The sequence below is a fragment of the Tachyglossus aculeatus genome, chromosome 11 (assembly GCF_015852505.1).
Source record: "Tachyglossus aculeatus isolate mTacAcu1 chromosome 11, mTacAcu1.pri, whole genome shotgun sequence".
In the NCBI taxonomy this organism is placed as follows: domain Eukaryota; kingdom Metazoa; phylum Chordata; class Mammalia; order Monotremata; family Tachyglossidae; genus Tachyglossus; species Tachyglossus aculeatus.
This window is the reverse complement of record NC_052076.1, coordinates 25,142,441-25,168,438: the sequence shown is the minus strand read 5'-3', so window position 1 is coordinate 25,168,438 and position 25,998 is coordinate 25,142,441. Positions and strand designations below refer to the sequence as shown.

Genomic DNA, 25,998 nt, shown 5'->3' with positions numbered 1-25,998 from the left:
ACACAGTAAGCGCTCAATAAATACGATCGATGATGATGATGATGATGATGTGAGCCCACTGTTGGGTAGGGACTGTCTCTATACGTTGCCAACTTGGACTTCCCAAGCGCTTAGTACAGTGCTCTGCACACAGTAAGCGCTCAATAAATACGATTGATGATGATGATGACGATGAAGTATGGACTGAAGCGGGGAGAGACACGAGGATGGGAGATCAGAGAGAACTGGCTGATGCGGCAAGGCTCTCTGGGCGTCCCCTGCCCACCCCGGGGGCTGCTCACCTGCGCCGGGCCAGCACGGTGTAGACGGCCGACACGCAGTCCGCGGGGGCCTGGACCTCCACGAAGTAGTAGGGCTCCATCAGGCGAGGGGTGGCCTGTGGCGGGGGAAAGGGATGGAAAGAAAAGTACTTTTCTTCGGGTGGGGGGAGAAAAGTCCCGAGCCTGGGAAATGGGGCAACCCGGAGCGGGCCGGCAAACCGGACCCTTCCCGTCGGGGATCCCCGCCGCTCCTTACCATGAGGAAGGCGGAGTAGACGACCCTGCGGGCCGTGGGGATGATCTGGCCCCCGCCCCGGTGAAGGGGCTCCTGGGCGATCACCGCGTCCAGGATCTTGAACTTCACGTTGCGGATCACTGCGGGGAGGGACACCGCGCTGACCGGGGTGAGGGGGCCCGGGGGACGCCGCCGGCCACGCGGGCCCAACTGGGACCGGCACGGGTGGGCGGGAAACAATAATAATAATAATAATGATGATGATGGCATGTGTTAAGCGCTTACTATGTGCAAAGCACTGTTCTAAGCGCTGGGGAGGTTACAAGGTGATCAGGTTGTCCGCTGGGAAACAATAATAATAATAATAATGATGGCATTTGTTAAGTGCTTATTACGTGCAAAGCACTGTTCTAAGCGCTGGGGAAGTTACAAGGTGATCAGTTGTCTGCCGGGAAACAATAATAATAATAATAATGATAATAATAATAATGATGGCATTTGTTCAGCGCTTACTACGTGCAAAGCACTGTTCTAAGCGCTGGGGAGGTTACAAGGTGATCAGTTGTGCACCGGGAAACAATAGTAATTATAATGACGGCATTTGTTAAGCACTTACTACGTGCAAAGCACCATTCTAAGTGCTGGGGAGGTTACAAGGTGATCAGTTGTCCCCCAGGAAACAACAACAACAATAATAATGATGGCATTTGTTAAGCGCTTACTATGTGCGAAGCACTGTTCTAAGCACTGGGGAGGTTACAAGGTGATCAGTTGCCTGCCAGGAAACAATACCAATAATAATAATAATAATGATGGCATTTGTTAAGTGCTTATTACGTGCAAAGCACTGTTCTAAGCTCTGGGGAAGTTACAAGGTGATCAGTTGTCTGTTGGGAAACAATAATAATAATAATAATGGCATTTGTTAAGCGCTTACTACGTGCAAAGCACTGTTCTAAGCGCTGGGGAGGTTAAAAGGTGATCAGTTGTCTGCCGGGAAACAATAATAATAATAATGATGGCATTTGTTAAGCGCTTACTATGTGCAAGGCACTATTCTAAGCGCTGGGGAGGTTACAAGGTGATCAGTTGTCTGCTGGGAAACAATAATAATAATAACAATGATGGCATTTGTTAAGTGCTTACTACGTGCAAAGCACTGTTTTAAGCTCTGGGGAGGTTACAAGGTGATCAGTTGTCCGCTGGGAAACAATAATAATATAATGATAAGAATGACGGCATTTGTTAAGTGCTTACTATGTGCAAAGCACTATTCTAAGCGCTGGGGAGGTTACAAGGTGATTAGTTGTCCACCGGGAAACAATAATAATAATAATAATAATAATAATGATGGCATTTGTTAAGCGCTTACTACGTGCAAAGCACTGTTCTAAGCGCTGGGGAGGTTACAAGGTGATCAGGTTGTCCGCCGGGAAACAATAATAATAATGACGGCATTTGTTAAGCGCTTACTACGTGCAAAGCACTGTTCTAAGCACTGGGGAGGTTACAAGGTGATCAGGTTGTCCGCTGGGAAACAATAATAATAATAATAATAATGATGGCATTTGTTAAGCGCTTACTACGTGCAAAACACTATTCTAAGCGCTGGGGAGATTACAAGGTGATCAGGTTGTCCGCCGGGAAACAATGATAATTATAATAATAATAATAATAATAATAATAATAATAATGATGATGATGATGGCATTTGTTAAGCGCTTACTATGTGCAAGGCACTATTCTAAGCGCTGGGGAGGTTACAAGGTGATCAGCTGTCTGCCGGGAAACAATAATAATAATAATGATGGCATTTGTTAAGCGCTTACTATGTGCAAAGCACTGTTCTAAGCGCTGGGGAGGTTACATGGTGATCAGTTGTCCGCCGGGAAACAATAATAATAATAATAATAATGATGGCATTTGTTAAGCGCTTACTACGTGCAAAGCACTATTCTAAGCGCTGGGGAGATTACAAGGTGATCAGGTTGTCCGCCGGGAAACAATAATAATAATAATGATAATAATAATAATAATAATAATGATGATGGCATTTGTTAAGCGCTTACTATGTGCAAGGCACTATTCTAAGCGCTGGGGAGGTTACAAGGTGATCAGTTGTCTGCCAGGAAACAATAATAATAATAATGATGGCATTTGTTAAGCGCTTACTATGTGCAAAGCACTGTTCTAAGCACTGGGGAGGTTACATGGTGATCAGTTGTCCGCCGGGAAACAATAATAATAATAATAATAATGATGGCATTTGTTAAGCGCTTACTACGTGCAAAGCACTATTCTAAGCGCTGGGGAGATTACAAGGTGATCAGGTTGTCTGCCGGGAAACAATAATAATAATAACGATGGCATTTGTTAAGCGCTTACTACGTGAAAAGCACTATTCTAAGTGCTGGGGAGGTTACAAGGTGATCATTTGTCTGCCGGGAAACAATAATAATAATAATAATTATTATTATAATAATAATGATGATGGCATTTGTTAAGCGCTTACTACATGCAAAGCACTATTCTAAGCGCTGGGGAGACTACAAGGTGATCAGTTATCCGCCGGGAAACAATAATAATAATAATGATGGCATTTGTTAAGCGCTTACTATGTGCAAAGCACTGTTTTAAGCGCTGGGGAGGTTACAGGGTGATCAGGCTGTCCCTCGTGGGGCTCACAGTCTTCACCCCCAATTTCCAGATGAGGGAACCGAGGCCCGGAGAAGTGAAGTGACCAGCCCGAAGCCACCCAGCTGACAAGCGGCGGAGCCGGGATTTGAACCCACGACCTCGGACTCCGAAGCCCGGGCTCTTTCCCCTGAGCCACGCTGCTCCTCAATGAAACTCACGCTCGTCGCAGAGGGGACCCTCCCGGGTCCCCCACTGGAATCCCTGCACGATGCTGTCCTTCACCGAACCCAGCAGGGCCTTGTCCACCTGTGGAGGACACGGGGACGCTTCAGCAGTCGCCCCGGGGACGCAGGGCGGGGGTGGGGGGCCACGACATCAATCAATCAATCAATCGTATTTATTGAGCGCTTACTGTATGCAGAGCACTGTACTAAGCGCTTGGGAAGTCCAAGTTGGCAACATATAGAGACGGTCCCTACCCAACAGCGGGCTCACAGGCTAGAAGATGGCAAGGGCCCAGGGCAGAATCCACGGTTGAGGGAAATTCAGAGAATGTGTCACTTTTCATTCACTCATTCAATCGTATTTATTGAGCGCTTACTGGGTGCAGAGCACTGGACTAAGCGCTTGGGAAGTCCAAGTTGGCAACATCTAGAGATGGTCCCTACCCAACAGTGGGCTCACAGTCTACAAGCGCTTACTCATCAAGGCCCTACTGAGAGCTCACCTCCTCCAGGAGGCCTTCCCAGACTGAGCCCCCTCCTTCCTCTCCCCCTCTCCATCTCCCCCGTCTTACCTCCTTCCCTTCCCCACTGCACCTGTATATATGTTTGTACATATTTATTACTCTATTTATTTTACTTGTGCATATCTATTGTATTTTATTTTGTTAGTATGCCCTCCCTCTGCCCATCCGCCAAGCTAGCTCTCTTCCTCCCTTCAAGGCCCTGCTGAGAGCTCACCTCCTCCAAGAGGCCTTCCCAGACTGAGCCCCTTCCTTCCTCTCCCCCTCGTCCCCCTCTCCATCTCCCCCATCTTACCTCCTTCCCTTCCCCACCGCACCTGTATATATGTATATATGTTTGTACATATTTATTACTCTATTTATTTATTTTACTTGTACATACCTATTCTATTTATTTTATTTTGTTAGTATGTTTGGTTTTGTTCTCTGCCTCCCCCTTTTAGACTGTGAGCCCACTGTTGGGTAGGGACTGTCTCTAGATGTTGCCAATTTGTACTTCCCAAGCGCTTAGTCCAGTGCTCTGCACATAGTAAGCGCTCAATAAATACAATTGATGATGATGATGATGATTTATTTATTTTACTTGTACGTATCTGTTGTATTTTATATGTTTGGTTCTGTCATCTGTCTCCCCCTTCTAGACTGTGAGCCCACTGTTGGGTTGGGACCGTCTCTATACGTTGCCAACTTGGACTTCCCAAGCGCTTAGTCCAGTGCTCTGCACACAGTAAGCGCTCAATAAATACGATTGATTGATTGATTACTATGTGCCAAGCGCTGTTCCAAGCGCTGGGGGACACACACAAGGTGATCAGGTTGTCCCATGGGGGGCTCACAGTCTTAATCCCCATTTTCCAGATGAAGGAACTGAGGCCCAGAGAAGTGGGCCCGGCCCGGGCCGGCCCGCGCGTTTACCTCCGAGGGCAGGGTGTCGTCCACCAGGATGTTGGGGCCGGTGGCATCGGGGCCGAAGGCCCAGATGGACCGGGCGGCCAGCAGATCCCAGTCGTACTTGGTCTGGAAGAACTCGCCCAGCTTCTTCCTGGCGGAGGGAGGACCAGAGGTCAGGCAGGTGACTTTGGTGGACCCCCCCCCCCCCCCACCGGCTCCGTTCCCGCTCCCCTCCCTGCCTCGATTTACCCCCTCGCCCTCCGACCTCGGCCCCGGGGCCCAGGCTCCCATCCCGCCCGCAGCGGGGCCTCACCGGTTCCACGTGATCTGGACCACCTCGTTCTCGATGTCCTCCGCCAGGCCCTTCTCCAGCGGCTCGGCGATCATGGTGATCTTATTCCTGGACAGGGAGGAGATAGATGATACCATGATTATTAATATTATTACTATTATAGATCATAATAATGATGGCGGTATTTGTGAAGCGCTTACTCTCTGCAAAGCACTGTTCTAAGTGCTGGGGGGGATGAACAAATACCATCATTATTATTATTATAGATAATAATGATGGCGGTATTTGTTAAGCGCTTACTCTGTGCGAAGCACTGTTCTAAGCGCTGAAGGGGGATAAATAAATACCATTATTATTATTATTATTATTATTATAGATAATAATAATGATGGCAGCATTTGTTAAGCACTTACTCTCTGCACAGCACTGTTCTAAGTGCTGGGGGGGAGAGACAAATACTAACATTATGATTACTATAAATAATAATAATGATGGCGGTACTTGTTATGCACTTACTCTGTTCTAAGTGCTGGGGGGGGATAAACAAATACCATCATTATACCATCATTATTATTATTATTATTACAGATAATAATAATGATGGCAGTATTTGTTAAGCGCTTACTCTGTGCAAAGCACTGTTCTAAGCACTGGAGGGGGATAAACAAATACCATCATTATTATTATTATTATTATTATAGATAATGATGGTGGTGGTATTTGTTAAGCGCTTACTCTGTGCGAAGCACTGTTCTAAGTGCTGGGGGGGATAAACAAATACCATCATTATTATTATTATTATAGATAATGATGGTGGTGGTATTTGTTAAGCGCTTACTCTGTGCGAAGCACTGTTCTAAGTGCTGGGGGGGATAAACAAATACCATCATCATTATTATTATTATTATAGATAATTACAGTGATGGCGGTATTTGTTAAGCGCTTACTCTGTACAAAGCACTGTTCTAAGTGCTGGGGTGGATAAACAAATACCATTATTATAGATAATGATGGTGGTGGTATTTGTTAAGCGCTTACTATGTGCGAAGCACTGTTCTAAGTGCTGGGGGGGATAAACAAATACCATCATTATTATTATTATTGATAATAATAATAATGATGGTGGTATTTGTTAAGCGCTTACTATGTGTGAAGCACTGTTCTAAGTGCTGGGGGGGATTCAAGGTGATTAGGTTGTCCCATGTGGGGTTCACATTCTTCCTCTCCATTTTACAGATGAGGGAACTGAGGCTCAGAGAAGTGACTTGCCCAAGGTAAGCGCTCAATAAATACGATTGAATGAATGAATGTTTTGTTGTCTGCCTCCCCCTTCTAGCCTGTGAGCCCGCTGTTGGGTAGGGACCGTCTCTTTTTGTTGCCAACTTGGACTTCCCAAGCGCTTAGTCCAGTGCTCTGCACACAGTGAGCGCTCAATAAATACGACTGAATGAATGAATGAACAAGAACCTAAACCCAGGATGGGCAGAGATTGTCTCTCATTTAGTGACACTGGTATTGACTATTGTCTTCTTAATAATAATAATAATGTTGGCATTTGTTAAGCGCTTACTATGTGCAAAGCACTGTTCTAAGCGCTTGGGGGGATACAAAGTGATCAGGTTGTCCCACGTGGGGCTCACAGTCTTAATCCCCATTTTACAGATGAGGTCACTGAGGCTCAGAGAAGTTAAGTGACTTGCCCAAGGTCACACAGCAGACATGTGGCGGAGCTGGGATTCGAACCCATAACCTCTGACTCCAAAGCCAGTGCTCTTTCCACTGAGCCATGCTGCTTCTCTATATTGTACTACTATATTGCTTCTCTATATTGTCTACTTATTGTAGAGAATAAATATATATACTCCTGTATACAGTTTCCACATATTTATTACTCTATTTATTTTATTTGTACATATTTATTCTGTTATTTTTTATTTCGTTAATATGTTTTGTTTTGTTGTCTGTCTCCCCCTTCTAGACGGTGAGCCCGCTGTTGGGTAGGGACCGTCTCGACAGGTTGCCAACTTGGACTTCCCAGGCGCTTAGTACAGTGCTCTGCACACAGTAAGCGCTCAATAAATATGACTGATTGATTGATTTTGTTGTCTGTCTCCCCCTTCTAGCCGGTGAGCCCGCTGTCGGGTAGGGACCGTCTCTATAGGTTGTCAACTTGTACTTCCCAGGCGCTTAGTACAGTGCTCTGCACACAGTAAGCGCTCAATACAATTGATTGATTGATTCTGTTGTCTGTCTCCCCCTTCTATAATAATAATAATAATAATGGCATTTATTAAGCGCTTACTATGTGCAAAGCACTGTTCTAAGCGCCGACTTCTAGACTGTGAGCCCACTGTTGGGTAGGGACCGTCTCTAGATGTTGCCAGCTTGGACTTCCCAGGCGCTTAGTCCAGTGCTCTGCACACAGTAAGCGCTCAATAAATACGATTGATTGAACGGGGGGTGGCGGCGAGACACCCGGGCTTACTTCTTATTGGGCGTCTCAGCGAAACACTTGAGGGACGACGTCTCCACCACGGTCTCGCAGAACGTGACGACCGGGTCGGCCACCTGTGCGGGAGAAACAGAGGGGTGGCCAGGGGATGGGCGGCCCCCGAAGCGGTTAGTACAGTGCTCTGAGCACAGTAGGTGCTCAGTAAATACGACCGACCGACCGACTCCCCCAGTCACGACGCGGCCTCAGAGAACCCTCTCCCTTCCAGTGACACTGGGGCCGGAGCTACTGTTACAGAGACCGTCTACTTATTGTAGACCGTCTCTATATGCTGCCAACTTGGACTTCCCAAGCGCTTAGTCCAGTGCTCTGCACACAGTAAGCGCTCAATAAATACGACTGATTGATTGACCGATAGCGCTTAACAAATGCCATCATCATTATCGGAGAAGCAGCGTGGCTCAGTGGAAAGAGCCCGGGCTTTGGAGTCAGAGGTCAGGGGTTCGAATCCCGGCCCCACCACAAGTCTGCTGTGTGACCTTGGCAAGTCACTTCACTTCTCCGAGCCTCAGTTCCCTCATCTGTAAAAACGGGGATGAAGACTGTGAGCCCCCCACGTGGGACAACTTGATCGCCTTGTATCCCCTCCAGCGCTTAGAACAGAGCTTTGCACATAGTAAGCGCTTAACAAACGCCATCATTATCATTATTATTATTATCATCAATCGTATTTATCGAGCGCTTACTGTGTGCAGAGCACTGTACTAAGCACTTGAATAATAATGGCATTTATTAAGCACTTACTCTGTGCAAAGCACTGTTCCAAGCGCTGGGGAGGTTACAAGGTGATCAGGTTGTCCCACGGGGGGCTCACGGTCTTCATCCCCATTTTCCAGATGAGGATACTGGGGCCCAAAGAAGTGAAGTGACTTGCCCAAAGTCGCACAGCGACAACGGGTGGAGCCGGGATTTGAACCCATGACCTCTGACTCCAAAGCCCGGGCTCTTTCCACTGAGCCACGCTGAGTACAAGTGCTACCAAGGTGGGCTCCGCCACACAGCGCCAACTCCCAGGGGCCATTCCGGGGCAGGCCTGCCCGCGCCAAGCCGTCAATCGATCAATCAATCGTATTTATTGAGCGCTTGCTGCGTGCAGAGCACTGTACTAAGCGCTTGGGAAGTCCAAGTCGGCAACATCTAGAGACGGTCCCGACCCGACAGCGGGCTCACAGGCTAGAAGGGGGAGACGGACGACAAAACAAAACATATTCACAAAATAAAATAAATGGGCAGGTCGGGACGGAGCGGGGGCGGCGGCTCCCTCACCTTGATGTCGATCTCCGAGTACATCTTCCGCAGGTCGTGCATTACACAGTCCAGGTACAGCTCGCCGGTGCCCAGGATCACGTGCTCCCCCGACTCCTCCACCTGAAACGCAAAAACAAACGCGGCGGAATGAAGGAAACGGGCGAAAATGAAGCACGGTGATTTTGGTATTTGTTAAGCGCTTCCTGTGTGCCAGGCACTGCGCTAAGCGCTGGGGTATAATAATAATGACATCCCCGCCTACGAGATTTTAGTCTAATAATAATGCACTGCACTAAGCGCTGGGGTATAATAATAATAATAATGATGACATCCCCACCTACAAGATTTTAGTCTAATAATAATGCACTGCACTAAGCGCTGAGGTATAATAATAATGACATCCCCGCCTACGAGATCTAAGTCTAATAATAATGCACTGCACTAAGCGCTGGGGTATAATAATAATAATAATGACATCCCCACCTACAAGATTTTAGTCTAATAATAATGCACTGCACTAAGCGCTGGGGTATAATAATAATGACATCCCCACCTACAAGATTTTAGTCTAATAATAATGCACTGCATTAAGCGCTGGGTTATAATAATAATGACATCCCCGCCTACGAGATTTTAGTCTAATAATAATGCACTGCACTAAGCGCTGGGGTATAATAATAATGACATCCCCGCCTACGAGATTTTAGTCTAATAATAATGCACTGCACTAAGCGCTGGGGTATAATAATAATGACATCCCCGCCTACGAGATTTTAGTCTAATAATAATGCACTGCACTAAGCGCTGGGGTATAATAATAATGACATCCCCACCTACGAGATTTTAGTCTAATAATAATGCACTGCACTAAGCGCTGGGGTATAATAATAATAATAATAATAATGACATCCCCGCCTACGAGATCTAAGTCTAATAATAATGCACTGCACTAAGCGCTGGGGTATAATAATAATAATAATGACATCCCCACCTACGAGATTTTAGTCTAATAATAATGCACTGCACTAAGCGCTGGGGTATAATAATAATGACATCCCCACCTACAAGATTTTAGTCTAATAATAATGCACTGCATTAAGCGCTGGGTTATAATAATAATGACATCCCCGCCTACGAGATTTTAGTCTAATAATAATGCACTGCACTAAGCGCTGGGGTATAATAATAATGATATCCCCACCTACAAGATTTTAGTCTAATAATAATGCACTGCACTAAGCGCTGGGGTATAATGACATCCCCGCCTACGAGATTTTAGTCTAATAATAATGCACTGCACTAAGCGCTGGGGTATAATAATAATAATAATGACATCCCTGCCTACGAGATTTTAGTCTAATAATAATGCACTGCACTAAGCGCTGGGGTATAATAATAATAATAATAATAATAATGACATCCCCACCTACAAGATTTTAGTCTAATAATAATGCACTGCACTAAGCACTGGGGTATAATAATAATAATGATGACATCCCTGCCCACGAGCTTTTAGTCTAATAATAATAATGGTGGCATTTATTAAGCGCTTACTATGTGCCAAGGACTGTTCTAAGCGCTGGGGAGGTTACAAAGTGATCAGGTTGTCCCATGGGGGGCTCACAGTCTTCATCCCCATTTTACAGATGAAGAAGTGAAGTAGTAATAATAGTGGCATTTATTAAGTGCTTACTATGTGCAAAGCACTGTTCCAAGCGCTGGGGAGGTTACAAGGTGATCAGGTGGTCCCACGGGGGGCTCACAGTCATCCCCATTTTACAGATGAAGAAGTAATAGTAATGATGGCATTTATTAAGTGCTTACTATGTGCAAAGCACTGTTCCAAGCGCTGGGAAGGTTACAAGGTGATCAGGTTGTCCCACGGGGGGCTCACAGTCTTCATCCCCATTTGACAGATGAGGTCACTGAGGCCCAGAGAAGGGAAGTGATTTGCCCAAAGTCACACAGCTGACAACTGGCAGAGGCAGGATTTGAACCCATGACCGCTGACTCCAAAGCCCGGGCTCTTTCCACTGAGCCACGCTGCTTCTCTTAGATACAAGATAATCAGGTTGTCCCACGTGAGGCTCCCATTTTTACAGATGGGGAAACTGAGGCCCAGAGAAGTGGCTTAGTAATAATAATAGTGGCATTTGTTGAGCGCTTACTATATGCCAAGCACTGTTTTAAGCGCTGGGGCAGGTACAAGGTAATCAGGTAGTCCCATGTGGGGCTCATAGTCTCCGTCCCCATTTTGCAGATGAGGGAACTGAGGCCCAGAGAAGTGAAGTGACTCACCCAAAGTCACACGGCTGACAAGCGCTTGTCTGTCTCCTCCCTCCTAGACTGTGAGCCCACTGTTGGGTTGGGCCGTCTCTATATGTTGCCAACTTGGACTTCCCAAGCGCTTAGTCCAGTGCTCTGCACACAGTAAGCGCTCAATAAATACGACTGAATGAATGAATGAACAGTGCTTTGCACACAGTAAGACTGTGAGCCCGCTGTTGGGTAGGGACTATCTCTATCTGTTGCCAGCATGTACTTCCTAAGCACTTAGTCCCGTGCTCGGCAGTAAACGCTCAATAAATGATGATGATGGCATTTGTTAAGCGCCTACTATGTGCAAAGCACTGTTCTAAGCGCTGGGGAGGTTACAAGGTGATCAGGTTGTCCCATGGGGGGCTCACAGTCTTCATCCTCATTTTATAGATGAGGGAACTGAGGCCCAGAGAAGTGAAGTGACTTGCCCACAGTCACACAGCTGACAAGTGGCAGAGCCGGGATTTGAACCCATGACCTCTGACTCCAAAGCCCGGGCTCTTTTCCACTCAGCCCCGCTGCTTCTCCTCAATAAATACCACTGCATGAATGAATGCCATTAAAAAAAAAAAAAGCGGTGGAGTCGAGATTAGAACCCATGACCTCTGACTCCCAAACCCAGGCTCTTCCCACTGAGCCACGCAGGATGTGGGCGAGGGGTCGGCGGTGAGAGAGACACAATCAAGCGCTTAGTCCAGTGCTCCGCACACAGTAAGCGCTCAATAAATACGACTGAATGAATGAGTATGGCTTTAATTCTATTTGGTCTGACGGTTTTGACACCTTTCTCCATGTTTTGCTTTGTTTGCTGTCTCCCCCTTCTAGACCGTGAGCCCGCTGTGGGGTAGGGACCGTCTCTAGATGTTGCCGATTTGAACTTCCCAAGCGCTTAGTCCAGTGCTCCGCACACAGTAAGCGCTCAATAAATACGACTGAATGAAGATCGAGGTCCACTGAGAGGGTTAGGCTGGTCCTTCCCAAGCGCTTAGTACAGTGCTCTGCACACAGTAAGGGCTCAATAAATACGACTGAATGAATGAATGAAGACTGTGAGCCCCCCATGGGACAACCTGATCACCTTGTAACCTCCCCAGCGCTTAGAACAGTGCTTTGCACATAGTAAGCGCTCCATAAATACCATTAAGAAAGAAGAAGATTAGAGGAGCAAAGCAGGTGGGCAGGGCCGTAGCAGGACCTCCTCCTCCTCCCCATCCCCTCCGCCTTGCCTCCTTCCACCCCCCACAGCACCTGTATATATGTCTGTACGTATTTATTACTCTATTTATTTTACTTGTGCATATTTATTCTATTTCTTTTATTTTGTTAATACGTTTTGGTTTGTCGTCTGTCTCCCCCTTCTAGACTGTGAGCCCGCTGTTGGGTCGGGACCGTCTCTAGATGTTGCCAACTTGGACTTCCCAAGGGCTTAGTCCAGTGCTTTGCACACAGTAAGCGCTCAATAAATACGATTGAATGAATCCCCTCCGCCTTACCTCCTTCCCCTCCCCACAGCACCTGTACATATATGTCTGTACGTATTTATTACTCTATTTTATTTGTACAGATTTATTCTACTTATTTTATTCTGTTAATATGTTTTGTTCTCTGTCTCCCCCTTCTAGACCGTGAGCCCGCTGTTGGGTAGGGACCGTCTCTAGATGTTGCCAACTGTGACTTCCCAAGCGCTTATTCCAGTGCTCTGCACACAGTAAGCGCTCAATAAATACAACTGAATGAACGAATCCCCTCCGCCTTACCTCCTTCCCCTCCCCACAGCACCAGTATATATACATTTGTACGTATTTATTACTCTACTTATTTACTTTATTTGTGCATATTTATTCTATTTATTTCATTTTGTTAATATGTTTTGTTTTATGTCTGTCTCCCCCTTCTAGACTGTGAGCCCGCTGCTGGGTAGGGACCGTCTCTAGATGATGCCAACTTGGACTTCCCAAGCGCTTAGTCCAGTGCTCTGCACACAGTAAGCGCTCAATACAACTGAATGAATGAATCTCCTCCGCCTTACCTCCTTCCCCTCCCCACAGCACCCGTATATACATTTGTACATATTTATTACTCTACTTATTTACTTTATTTGTGCATATTTACTCTATTTATTTTAGTCTGTTAATATGTTTTGTTTCGTTGTCTGTCTCCCCCTCCTAGCCTGTGAGCCCACTGTTGGGTAGGGGCCATCTTTATATGTTGCCAACTTGGACTTCCCAAGCGCTTAGTCCAGTGCTCTGCACACAGTAAGCGCTCAATAAATATGACTGAATGAACGAATCTCCTCCGCCTTACCTCCTTCCCCTCCCCACAGCACCTGTATATATGTTAGTACGTATTTATTACTCTACTTATTTACTTTGTGCATATTTACTCTATTTATTTTAGTTTGTTAATATGCTTTGTTGTCTGTCTCCCCCTTCTAGACCGTGAGCCCGCTGTTGGGTCGGGACGGTCTCTATATGTTGCCAACTTGGACTTCCCAAGCGCTTAGTCCAGTGCTCTGCACACAGCAAGCGCTCAATAGATACGACTGAATGAATGACTCGCCTTTGTCGTGAGCGACGGGTAGCTCTTGTTGACCTTCCGCAGGCCGTCCAACATCTTGGGCAGCTCCGAGGGGTTGACGGGCTCCACGGCTATCTTGATGACCGACGTGGTGTTGAACTTCAAGGGGCGGAAAATCTGAGCCTGCGGGCGGGAGGCGACAAGGTGAGGCCTCCCCTGGTCCCCCGGGGTCGGGATGGGGCGGCTTTTTAAAATAATAATGGCATTTATTAAGCGCTTACTATGTGCAAAGCACCGTTCTAAGCGCCGGGGAGGTTACAAAGTGATCAGGTTGTCCCACGGGGCGCTCACAGTCTCAATCCCCATTTTACAGATGAGGGACCTGAGGCCCAGAGAAGTGAAGTGAGCCCACTGTTGGGTAGGGACCGTCTCTATATGTTGCCAACTTGGACCTCCCAAGCGCTTAGCATAGTGCTCTGCACACAGTAAGCGCTCAATAAATATGATTGAATGAATGAATGAAGTGACTTGCCCAAAGTCACACAGCTGACAGTTGGCGGTGCCAGGATTTGAACCCATGACCTCTGACTCCAAAGCCCGGGCTCTTTCCACTGAGCCACGCTGTTTCTCAAAATAATAATAATAATGATGGCATTTATTAAGTGCTTACTATGTGCAAAGCACTGTTCTAAGCGCTGGGAAGGTTACAAGGTGATCAGGTTGTCCCCCCCTGGGGGCTCACAGTCTTAATCCCCATTTTGCAGATGAGGGAACTGAGGCCCAGAGAAGTTAAGCGACTTGTCTAAAGTCACACAGCTGACAATTGGAGGAGTCGAAATTTGAACCCATGACCTCTAACTCCAAAGCCCAGGCTCTTTCCACTGAGCCACACTGTTTCTCCTATTAATAATAATAATAATGATGGCATTTATTAAGCGCTTACTATGGGCAAAGCACTGTTCTAAGCGCTGGGGAGGTTACAAGGTGATCCCACGGGGGGCTCAGTCTTAATCCCCATTTTCCAGATGAGGTCACTGAGGCCCAGATAAATTAAGCGACTTGCCCACAGTCACACAGCTGACAATTGGAGGAGCCGGGATTTGAACCCATGACCTCTAACTCCAAAGCCCAGGCTCTTTCCACTGAGCCACGCTGTTTCTCATAATAATAATGGCATTTATTAAGCGCTTACTTAGGGCAAAGCACTGTCCTAAGCGCTAGGGAGGTTACAAGGTGATCCCACGGGGGGCTCAGTCTTAATCCCCATTTTCCAGATGAGGTCACTGAGGCCCAGATAAGTTAAGCGACTTGCCCACAGTCACACAGCTGACAACTGGAGGAGCCGGGATTTGAACCCATGCCCTCTAACTCCAAAGCCCAGGCTCTTTCCACTGAGCCACGCTGTTTCTCATAATAATAATAATGGCATTTACTAAGCGCTTACTATGTGCAAAGCACTGTCCTAAGCGCTGGGGAGGTTACAAGGTGATCAGGTTGCCCCACAGGGGGGCTCACTCTTAATCCCCATTTTCCAGATGAGGTCACTGAGGCCCAGAGAAGTTAAATGACGCGTCCAAAGTCACCCAGCTGACAATGGGTGGAGCCGGGATTTGAACCCGGGACCCCGAGCCCCGAGCCCCGCTGCTTTCCATCCCCAACCCGCCTCCCCACGGGGTCGAAGGCAGCACGGGAGGGGGCCCGCCGCTGGAGTTGGCCGGACGCCGCCCGACCCGCCGGGGCGGCTGACCTCCTCGTTGCCCCGGGGCTCTGTGATGGTCGCCGTCTTCACGATGGGCTGGTCCACCCCCTCGATGAGCACCCAGTTGCCGGCTGGAACCCGGTTGACCTCGATGTGATACCTGGAAGACGGATGATAATAATAATAATAATAATAATAACGGCATTTGTTAAGCGCTTACTATGTGCAAAGCACTGCTCTAAGCGCTGAGGGGGATACAGTGTGATCCAGTTGTCCCACGTGGGGCTCACAGTCTTAATCCCCATTTTGACAGATGAGGGAACGGAGGCTCAGAGAAGTGAAGTGATTTGCCTAAGGTCACACAGCAGACTTGTGGTGGAGCCGGGATTCGAACCCATGACCTCTGACTCCAAAGCCCGGGCTCTTTCCGCTGAGCCACGCTGCTTCTCCCACGGATGCCACACAGCCAGCGTCCCCCTCCCCGGGAGGCATTTATTCATTAATTTATTATTATTATTTATTACATTATATTATAATATTATTTATTCTCATCATTATTTATTGGCATTTATTAAGCTTCTAGACTGTGAGCCCGCTGTTGGGTGGGGACCGTCTCTGTATGTTGCCAACCTGCGCGCTTCTTTGATTTTATTTTAAATGGCATTTATTAAGCTTCTAGACTGTGAGCCCGCTGTTGGGTAGGGACCGTCTCTGTATGTTGCCAACCTGCGCGCTTCTTTGATTTTATTTTAAATGGCATTTATTAAACTTCTAGACTGTGAGCCCGCTGTTGGGTAGGGACCGTCTCTGTATGTTGCCAACCTGCGCGCTTCTTTGATTTTATTTTAAATGGCATTTATTACGCTTCTGGACTGTGAGCCCGCTGTTGGGTAGGGACCGTCTCTGTATGTTGCCAACCTGAGCGCTTTTTTGATTTTATTTTAAATGGCATTTATTAAGCTTCTAGACTGTGAGCCCGCTGTTGGGTAGGGACCGCCTCTATATGTTGCCAACTTGCGCTCTTCATTTATTTTATTTTAAATGGCATTTATTAAGCTTCTAGACTGTGAGCCCGCTGTTGGGTGGGGACCATCTCTGTATGTTGCCAACCTGTGCGCTTCTTTGATTTTATTTTAAATGGCATTTATTAAGCTTCTAGACTGTGAGCCCACTGTTGGGTGGGGACCGCCTCTATATGTTGCCAACTTGCACGCTTTTTTTTATTTTATTTTAAATGGCATTTATTAAGCTTCTAAACTGTGAGCCCGCTGCTGGATAGGGACCGCCTCTATATACTGCCAACTTGCGCGCTTTTTTTATTTTATTAAGCTTCTAGACTGTGAGCCCGCTGCTGGACAGGGACCACCTCTATATACTGCCAACTTGCATGCTTCTTTTATAATAATAATAATAAATGAATGTTCTAAGCGCTGCAGAGGTTACAAGGTGATCAGGTTGTCCCACATGGGGCTCAGTCTTAATCCCCATTTTCCAGATGAGGGAACTGAGGCCCAGAGAATAATAATGATAATGATGGCATTTATTAAGTGCCTACTATGTGCAAAGCACCGTTCTAAGCGCTGGAGAGATTACAAGGTGATCAGGTTGTCCCATGGGGGACTCACAGTCTTAATCCCCATTTTCCAGATGAGGGAACTGAGGCCCAGAGAAGTGAAGTGACCTGCCCAAAGTCACCCAGCTGACAACTGGCGGAGCTGGGATTTGAACCCATGACCTCTGACTCCAAAGCCCAGGCTCTTTCCACTGAGCCACGCTGCTTCTCTTTTCTTTTATTTTAAATGGCATTTATTAAGCTTCTAGACTGTGAGCCCGCTGTTGGGTAGGGACCGCCTCTATATGTTGCCAACTTGCGCTCTTCATTTATTTTATTTTAAATGGCATTTATTAAGCTTCTAGACTGTGAGCCCGCTGCTGGATAGGGACCGCCTCTATATACTGCCAACTTGCACGCTTTTTTTATTTTATTTTAAATGGCATTTATTAAGCTTCTAGACTGTGAGCCCGCTGCTGGATAGGGACCGCCTCTATATACTGCCAACTTGCACGCTTTTTTTATTTTATTTTAAATGGCATTTATTAAGCTTCTAGACTGTGAGCCCGCTGTTGGGTGGGGACCGCCTCTATATGTTGCCAACTTGCACGCTTTTTAAATTTTATTTTAAATGGCATTTATTAAGCTTCTAGACTGTGAGCCCGCTGTTGGGGGGGGACCGCCTCTATATGTTGCCAACTTGCATGCTTTTTAAATTTTATTTTAAATGGCATTTATTAAGCTTCTAGACTGTGAGCCCGCTGCTGCATAGGGACTGCCTCTATATCCTGCCAACTTGCATGCTTCTTTTATAATAATAATAATGATGGCATTTATTAAGTGCCTACTATGTGCAAAGCACTGTTCTAAGCGCTGGAGAGATTACAAGGTGATCAGGTTGTCCCACGGAGGACTCACAGTCTTCATCCCCATTTTCCAGATGAGGGAACTGAGGCCCAGAGAAGTGAAGTGACCTGCCCAAAGTCACCCAGCTGACAATTGGCGGAGCTGGGATTTGAACCCATGACCTCTGACTCCAAAGCCCGGGCTCTTTCCACTGAGCCACGCTGCTTCTCTTTTCTTTTATTTTAAATGGCATTTATTAAGCTTCTAGACTGTGAGCCCGCTGTTGGGTAGGGACCGTCTCTATATGTTGCCAACTTGCGCGTTTCTTTTATTTTATTTTAAATGGCATTTATTAAGCTTCTAGACTGTGAGCCCGCTGTTGGGTAGGGACCGTCTCTACATGTTGCCAACTTGTGCGCTTCTTTTATTTTATTTTAAATGGCATTTATTAAGCTTCTAGACTGTGAGCCCGCTGTTGGGTAGGGACCCCCTCAATATGTTGCCAACTTGCGCGCTTTTTATTTTATTTTAAATGGCATTTATTAAGCTTCTAGACTGTGAGCCCGCTGTTGGGTAGGGACCGCCTCTATATGTTGCCAGCTTGCGCGCTTCTTTTCTTTTATTTTAAAGGGCATTTATTAAGCTTCTAGACTATGAGCCCGCTGCTGGATAGGGACCGTCTCTATATGTTGTCAACTTGTATTTCCCAAGTGCTTAGTCCAGTACTCTGCACACAGTAAGCGCTCAATAAATACGACAGAATGAATGAATGAATGAATGAATGACTGTGTGAAGCAGTGTGGCTCAGTGGAAAGAGCCCGGGCTTGGGAGTCAAAGGTCATGAGTTCAAATCCCGGCTCTGCCCCTTGTCAGCTGTGTGACTTCGGGCAAGCCACTTCACTTCTCTATGCCTCAGTTACCTCATCTGGAAAATGGGGATGAAGACTGGGAGTCCCCACAAAACAGTGCTTCCACATAGTAAGCGCTTAATAAATGCCATCATTATTATTAGCATCATCATCATTATTATTATAAATACCACTGAATGAATGAGGTGGGAGAATTAGCATCATCATCATCATTGATAATGTTAATTATTATAATAATAAGTATAACAATACATAATCATATACAACATAGAATAAGTAATATATTATACAGATTATACAACATATACTATAATACATAATAATATATAATTACACACAATAATACATCACATGAATAATCGATTATATATATGAATTAATGTATAATATATAATATTACATGCTTATTATAATAATTAATACTAAAAATAATGATAATAATGGCATTTATTAAGCGCTTACTATGTGCAAAGCACTGTTCTAAGCGCTGGGGAGGTTACAAGGTGATCAGGTTGTCCCACAGGGGGCTCAAAGTCTTCATCCCCATTTGACAGATGAGGTAACTGAGGCCCAGAGAAGTGGTATTATTCATTCATTCACTCGTATTCATTGAGCGCTTACTGTGTGCAGAGCACTGGACTAAGCGCTTGGGAAGTCCAAGTTGGCAACATCTAGAGACAGTCCCTACCCATCAGTGGGCTCACAGTATTATTATAAACACCACCAAATGAATGAGGAGGGAGTTCCCTCATCTGTAAAATGAACATGTGAACATGTGACAACCTCATTACATTGTCTCCCCTCCCCAGCGCTTAGAACAGTGCTTTGCACATAGTAAGCGCTTACCAAATGCCATCATCATCAAAAGAGGGAGAAGCTTGTGGGGATGGAGGGGAAGCCCCTCCTGTATATATGTTTGTACATATTTGTTACTCTATTTTACTTGTACATATCTATTCTATTTATTTTGTTAGTATGTTTGGTTTTGTTCTCTGTCTCCCCCTTTTAGACTGTGAGCCCGCTGTTGGGTAGGGACCGATCTCTAGATGTTGCCAACTTGGACTTCCCAAGCGCTTAGTCCAGTGCTCTGCACACAGTAAGCGCTCAATAAATACGATTGATGATGATGATGCCGACGCTCCCCAGCCCACGGGAGGGTCAGGGTGAGCGCGGCCCTCCCGCCTGGCCCACCTGGCCACGGAAATCCAGAGGCGCCCGACGGTGCAGATCTGGGAGTCCTCTTCATCCTCCAGGGTGTAGTTCTCCCCGAGCACCTTGACGGGCTGCCCGGCGTGGATGGTCCCGCTCAGCACCCGGCCGAAGGCGTGGAACTGCACGCCGTCGTCCGTGCTGTACATCTTTGTCGTGTGGCACATCAGGGGGCCCTGGCGGAGAGGGGGCAGACCCAGCTCGGCTCACACGGGACGCCCTGGCCCCGGCCGTCGCCTTTGGGGTGGGGACCGTGGCCCCTAACTTTGTATTTTTGGCTTTTGGGGGCGGGGGACGTGTCGCTTACCTTGTATTTTCACTTACTTTGCATTTAGCCCGGGGTTGTTTCGCAGGACTTGCTCCGTGAGCCCCTTGTGGATGGGGACCGTGGCCCCTAACTTGGTATTTTGGCTTTTTGGGGAGGGGGATGTGTCACTTACCTTGTATTTTCACTTACTTTGCATTGTAGCCCGGGGTTGTTTCGCACGACTTGCTCCGTGAGCCCCTTGTGGGTGGGGACCGTGGCCCCTAACTTTGTATTTTCGGCTTTTGGGGGCGGGAAATGTGTCGCTTACCTTGTATTTTCACTTACTTTGCATTTAGCCCGGGGTTGTTTCACTCGACTTGTTGCGTGAGCCCCTTGTGGGTGGGGAACGTGGCCCCTAACTTGGTATTTTTGCCTTTTGGGGGCTGGAAACGTGTCGCTTACCTTGTATTTTCACTTACTTTGCATTTAGCCATGGGTTGTTTCACGCGACTTGTTCGGGGAGCCCCTTGGGGGTGGGAACGTGGCCCCTAACTTGGTATTTTTGGCTTTTGAGGGTGGGGGATGTGTCGCTTACCTTGTATTTTCACTTACTTTTCATTTAGCCCTGGGTTGTTTCACTCGACTTGTTCGGCGAGCCCCTTGGGGGTGGGGAACATGGCCCCTAACTTGGTATTTTCGGCTTTTGGGGGCGGGGGACGTGTCGCTTACCTTGTATTTTCGCTTACTTTGCTTTTAGCCTGGGGTTGTTTCGTGCGACTTGTTCGGGGAGCCCCTTGGGGGTGGAGAACGTGGCCCCTAACTTGGTATTTTCGGCTTTGGGGGGCAGGGGACGTGTCGCTTACCTTGTATTTTCACTTACTTTGCGTTTAGCCCGGGGTTGTTTCGCACGACTTGCTCCGCGAGCCCCTTGTGGGTGGGGACCGTGGCCCCTAACTTGGTATTTTGGCTTTCTGGGGTGGGGGACGTGTCGCTTACCTTGTATTTTCACTTACTTTGCATTTAGCCCGGGGTTGTTTCACGGGACTTGTTCCGCGAGCCCCTTGTGGGTGGGGACCGTGGCCCCTAACTTGGTATTTTCGGCTTTTGGGGGCGGGAAATGTGTCGCTTACCTTGTATTTTCGCTTACTTTGCATTTAGCCCGGGGTTGTTTCACGCGACTTGTTCGGCGAGCCCCTTGTGCGTGGAGACCGTGGCCCCTAACTTGGTATTTTTGGCTTTCGGGGCGGGGGACATGTTGCTTACCTTGTATTTTCGCTTACTTTGCATTTAGCCATGGGTTGTTTCATGCGACTTGTTCAGTGATACCCTTGTGGGTGGGGAACGTGGCCCCTAACTTAGTATTTTTGGCTTTTGGGGGCAGGGGACGTATCGCTTACCTTGCATTTTCGCTTACTTTGCATTTAGCCCGGGGTTGTTTCAGGCGACTTGTGCAGCGAGCCCCTTGTGGGTGGGGAACGTGGCTGCTAACTTTGTATTTTTGGCTTTTGTTGGGGGGGACCGTATTGCTTACTTTGTAGCAATAATAATAACGATGGCATTTATTAAGCGCTTACTATGTGCAGAGCACTGTTTTAAGCGCTGGGGAGCTTACAAGGTGATCAGGTTGTCCCACAGGGGGCTCACAGTCTTCATCCCCATTTTCCAGATGAGGGAACTGAGGCCCAGAGAAGTGAAGTGACTTGCCCAAAGTCACCCAGCTGACAATAATAATAATGATGGCATTTGTTAAGTGCTTACTATGTGCGAAGCACTGTTCTACGTGCTGGGGAATTTACAAGGTGATCAGGTTGTCCCACAGGGGGCTCACAGTCTTCATCCCCATTTTCCAGATGAGGGAACTGAGGCCCAGAGAAGTGAAGTGACTTGCCCAAAATCACACAGCTTACGAGTGGCGGGGCCGGGATTTGAACCCATGACCTCTGACTCCAAAGCCCGGGCTCTTTCCACTGAGCCACGCTGCTTCTTTTATTTAGCCCGGTGTTGTTTCACAAGACTTGTTTGGCGCTTTCAGGGAGCCCCTTGGGGGTGGGGAACGTGGCTCCTAACTTTGTATTTTTGGCTTTTTGCGGGGGGGACCGTGTTGTTTACTTTGTATTTTCGCTTACTTTGTAGTAATAAAAATAATGATGGCATTTATTAAGCGCTTACTATGCGCAGAGCACTGTTCTAAGCACTGGGGAATTTACAAGGTGATCAGGTTGTCCCACAGGGGGCTCACAGTCTTCATCCCCATTTGACAGATGAGGGAACTGAGGCCCAGTGAAGTGACTTGCCCAAAGTCACCCAGCTGACGAGTGGCGGAGCCAGGATTTGAACCCATGACCTCTGACTCCAAAGCCCGGGCTCTTTCCACTGAGCCACGAAGCGCTGGGATAGATGCAAGCTAATCAGGTTGGACACAGTCCCTGTCCCACGGGGGGCTCATAGTCTTAATCCCCATTTTATGGAAGAGGTAACCGAGGCCCAGAGAAGTGAAGTGACTTGCCCAAGGCCACCCAGCAGACAAGTGGCAGAGCCGGGATTTGAACCCACGACCTCCTGACTCTCGGGCCCGGGTTCGAGCCAAGAGGCCACGTGCTTCTCCTGCCTTTCCGCCCCCGCCGTGTGAAGATGAGATAACCGAGGCCGGGAGGATATCACTTGGCGGGTAGAAGCAGCGTGGCTCAGTGGAAAGAGCCCGGGCTTTGGAGTCAGAGGTCATGGGTTCTAATCCCAACTCCACCACATGTCAGCTGTGTGACCCTGGGCGAGACACTTCACTTCTCTGAGCCTCAGTTCCCTCATCTGGAAAACGGGGATGAAGACTGGGAGTCCCCCGTGGGACAACCTGATCACCTTGTAACTTCCCCAGCGCTTAGAACGGTGCTTTGCACGTCGTAAGCTCTTAATAAATGCCATTATTATTAAAATGGGGATGAAGACTGTGAGCCCCCCATGGGACAACCTGATCACCTTGTATCCTCCCCAGCGCTTAGAACAGTGCTTTGCACATAGTAGGTGCTTAATAAATGCATTATTATTACTGTTATTATTAAAATGGGGATGAAGACTGTGAGCCCCCCATGGGACAACCTGATCACCCTGTATCCTCCCCAGCACTTAGAACGGTGCTTTGCACATAGTAGGTGCTTAATAAATGCCATTATTATTATTATTATTAAAATGGGGATGAAGACTGTGAGCCCCCCGTGGGACCTGATCACCTTATATCCTGCCCAGCGCTTAGAACTGTGCTTTGCACATAGTAAGCGCTTAATAAATGCCATTATTATTAAAATGGGGATGAAGACTGTGAGCCCCCCCCGTGGGACAACCTGATCACTTGTATCCTCCCCAGTGCTTAGAACAGTGCTTTGCACATACTAAGTGCTTAATAAATGCCATTATTATTATTATTAAAATGGGGATGAAGACCGTGAGCCCCCCGTGGGACAACCTGATCACCTTGCATCCCGCCCAGCGCTTAAAACAGTGCTTTGCACATAGTAAGCACTTAATAAATGCCATCATTATTAAAATGGGGATGAAGACTGTGAGCCCCCTGTGGGACAACCTGATCACCTTGTATCCCGCCCAGCGCTTCGAACAGTGCTTTGCACATAGTAAGCGCTTAATAAATGCCTTAATTATTATCATTAAAATGGGGATGAAGACTGTGAGCCCCCCGTGGGACAACCTGATCACCCTGTATCCCGTCCAGCGCTTAGAACAGTGCTTTGCACATAGTAAGTGCTTAATAAATGCCACTATTATTAAAATGGGGATGAAGACTGAGCCCCCCATGGGACAACCTGATCATCTTGTATCTGCCCAGCGCTTAGAACAGTGCTTGGCACATAGTAAGCGGTTAATAAATGCCTTAATTATTATCATTAAAATGGGGATGAAGACCGTGAGCCCCCCGTGGGACAACCTGATCACCCTGTATCCCGTCCAGCGCTTAGAACAGTCCTTTGCACATAGTAAGTGCTTAATAAATGCCTTAATTATTATCATGAAAATGGGGATGAAGACCGTGAGCCCCCCGTGGGACAACTTGATCACCTTGTATCCCGCCTAGTGCTTAGAGCAGTGCTTTGCACATAGTAAGCGCTTAATAAATGCCATTATTATTATTATTATTATTACTATTATTAAAATGGGAATGAAGACTGTGAGCCCCCCGTGGGACAACCTGATCACCTTGTATCCCCCCCAGTGCTTAGAACAGTGCTTTGCACATAGTAAGCGCTTAATAAATGCCTTAATTATTATCATTAAAATGGGGATGAAGACCGTGAGCCCCCCATGGGACAACCTGATCACCTTGTATCCCGCCCAGCACTTAGAACAGTGCTTTGCACATAGTAAGCGCTTAATAAACGCCATCATTATTAAAATGGGGATTGAGACTGTGAGCCCCACGTGGGACAACCTGATCACCCTGTATCCCGTCCAGCGCTTAGAACAGTGCTTTGCACATAGTAAGCGCTTAATAAATGCCTTAATTATTATTATTAAAATGGGGATGAAGACTGTGAGCCCATGGGACAACCTGATCATCTTGCATCCCGCCCAGCGCTTAGAACAGTGCTTTGCACATAGTAAGCGCTTAACAAATGCCATCATCATTAAAATGTGGATGAAGACCGTGAGCCCCCCCGTGGGACAACCTGATCACCTTGTATCCCGCCCAGCGCTTAGAACAGTGCTTTGCACATAGTAAGCGCTTAATAAATGCCTTAACTATTATCATTAAAATGGCGATGAGGACCGTGAGCCCCCCGTGGGACAACCTGATCACCCTGTATCGTGCCCAGTGCTTAGAACAGTGCTTTGCACATAGTAAGCGCTTAATAAATGCATTATTAACATTAAAATGGGGACGAAGACTGTGAGCCCCCCGTGGGACAACCTGATCACCTTGTATCCCGCCCAGCGCTTCGAACAGTGCTTTGCACACAGTAAGCGCTTCACAAATGCTATTATTATTATTATTATTATTATTATTCTCGCCCGGGGAGCCGGGTGGCCGGACGATGCCGCGCGGGCCGAGCATCCTTACGTCGGGGTCGCACTCGCTCATCGCCTCGCCCAGGTCCGAGTCGATGCCGCCCGTGTAGGTGTGCTCGATTTTCGACTTGGCGCCCACCTTGGGGGAGGAGATGTGCTGGACGCACATGTCCACGAAGCCTGCGGCCAAGGGGACAGAAAAGAAGACGGGAGGACGATGGGGGGGGGGGGATGGAGTCACGCCGAGGCGGGGAGGGAGACCGAGTCCCGAGCTTCGGGGGCGGCGGAAAGGCGGGGGAGACCCGCGCTGACCTGTGAACTCCCCGAAGAACTTCTTGCAGACGAGCCTGAGGAGCGGGCGGATGTTCAGCTTCAGCTCCTCTTTGGTCAGGTGGATGCCCAGCTCGTCCAGGGTCCGCGGGAGGCTGGTGTCCACGTCGCCCACCACCTGGACGGGCCCGCGGGGGTCCGGGTCGGGGGAGAGGGGCCGGTTCTGACTTTATTTAATATCATTTAATTATCTGCATTCACGGCGGTCCTCCCTGCCCAAGCTCCCTGTGGGCGCGGAATGGGTCTGCTCATTTTATTTTATCAATCAATCAATCGTATTTATTGAGCGCTTGGGAAGTCCAAGTTGGCAACATATACAGTCCCTACCCAACAGTGGGCTCACAGTCGAGAATATTATTTTATTAATATGCTTGGTTTTGTTGTCTGTCTCCTCCTTCTAGACTGTGAGCCCACTGTTGGGTAGGGACTGTCTCTAGATGTTGCCAACTTGGACTTCCCAAGCGCTTAGTAAGCGCTCAATAAATACGATTGATATTTATTGAGCGCTTACCGTGCGCAGAGCACTGGACTAAGCGCTTGGGAAGTCCAAGTTGGCAACATCTAGAGACGGGCCCTA

The 25,998-nt window shown here is 47.5% G+C and overlaps 1 protein-coding gene across 1 annotated transcript in view; it reads right to left on the bottom strand.

The window, feature by feature from the left end:
* The window catches only part of EFTUD2 (elongation factor Tu GTP binding domain containing 2), an 85,478-nt gene that overhangs the window by 8,169 nt on the left and 51,311 nt on the right, over positions 1 to 25,998 (bottom strand). Inside the window, exons 14-25 of the mRNA XM_038754394.1 lie at positions 25,404 to 25,539; positions 25,144 to 25,271; positions 19,814 to 20,007; positions 15,404 to 15,515; positions 13,699 to 13,839; positions 8,839 to 8,940; positions 7,546 to 7,628; positions 5,082 to 5,168; positions 4,793 to 4,919; positions 3,351 to 3,438; positions 517 to 635; positions 282 to 376 (exon numbers count right to left, since the gene is read on the bottom strand). Coding sequence (XP_038610322.1) covers positions 282 to 376; positions 517 to 635; positions 3,351 to 3,438; positions 4,793 to 4,919; positions 5,082 to 5,168; positions 7,546 to 7,628; positions 8,839 to 8,940; positions 13,699 to 13,839; positions 15,404 to 15,515; positions 19,814 to 20,007; positions 25,144 to 25,271; positions 25,404 to 25,539 — 1,412 coding nt within the window. The remainder of the gene's footprint in view (positions 1 to 281; positions 377 to 516; positions 636 to 3,350; positions 3,439 to 4,792; positions 4,920 to 5,081; positions 5,169 to 7,545; positions 7,629 to 8,838; positions 8,941 to 13,698; positions 13,840 to 15,403; positions 15,516 to 19,813; positions 20,008 to 25,143; positions 25,272 to 25,403; positions 25,540 to 25,998) is intronic.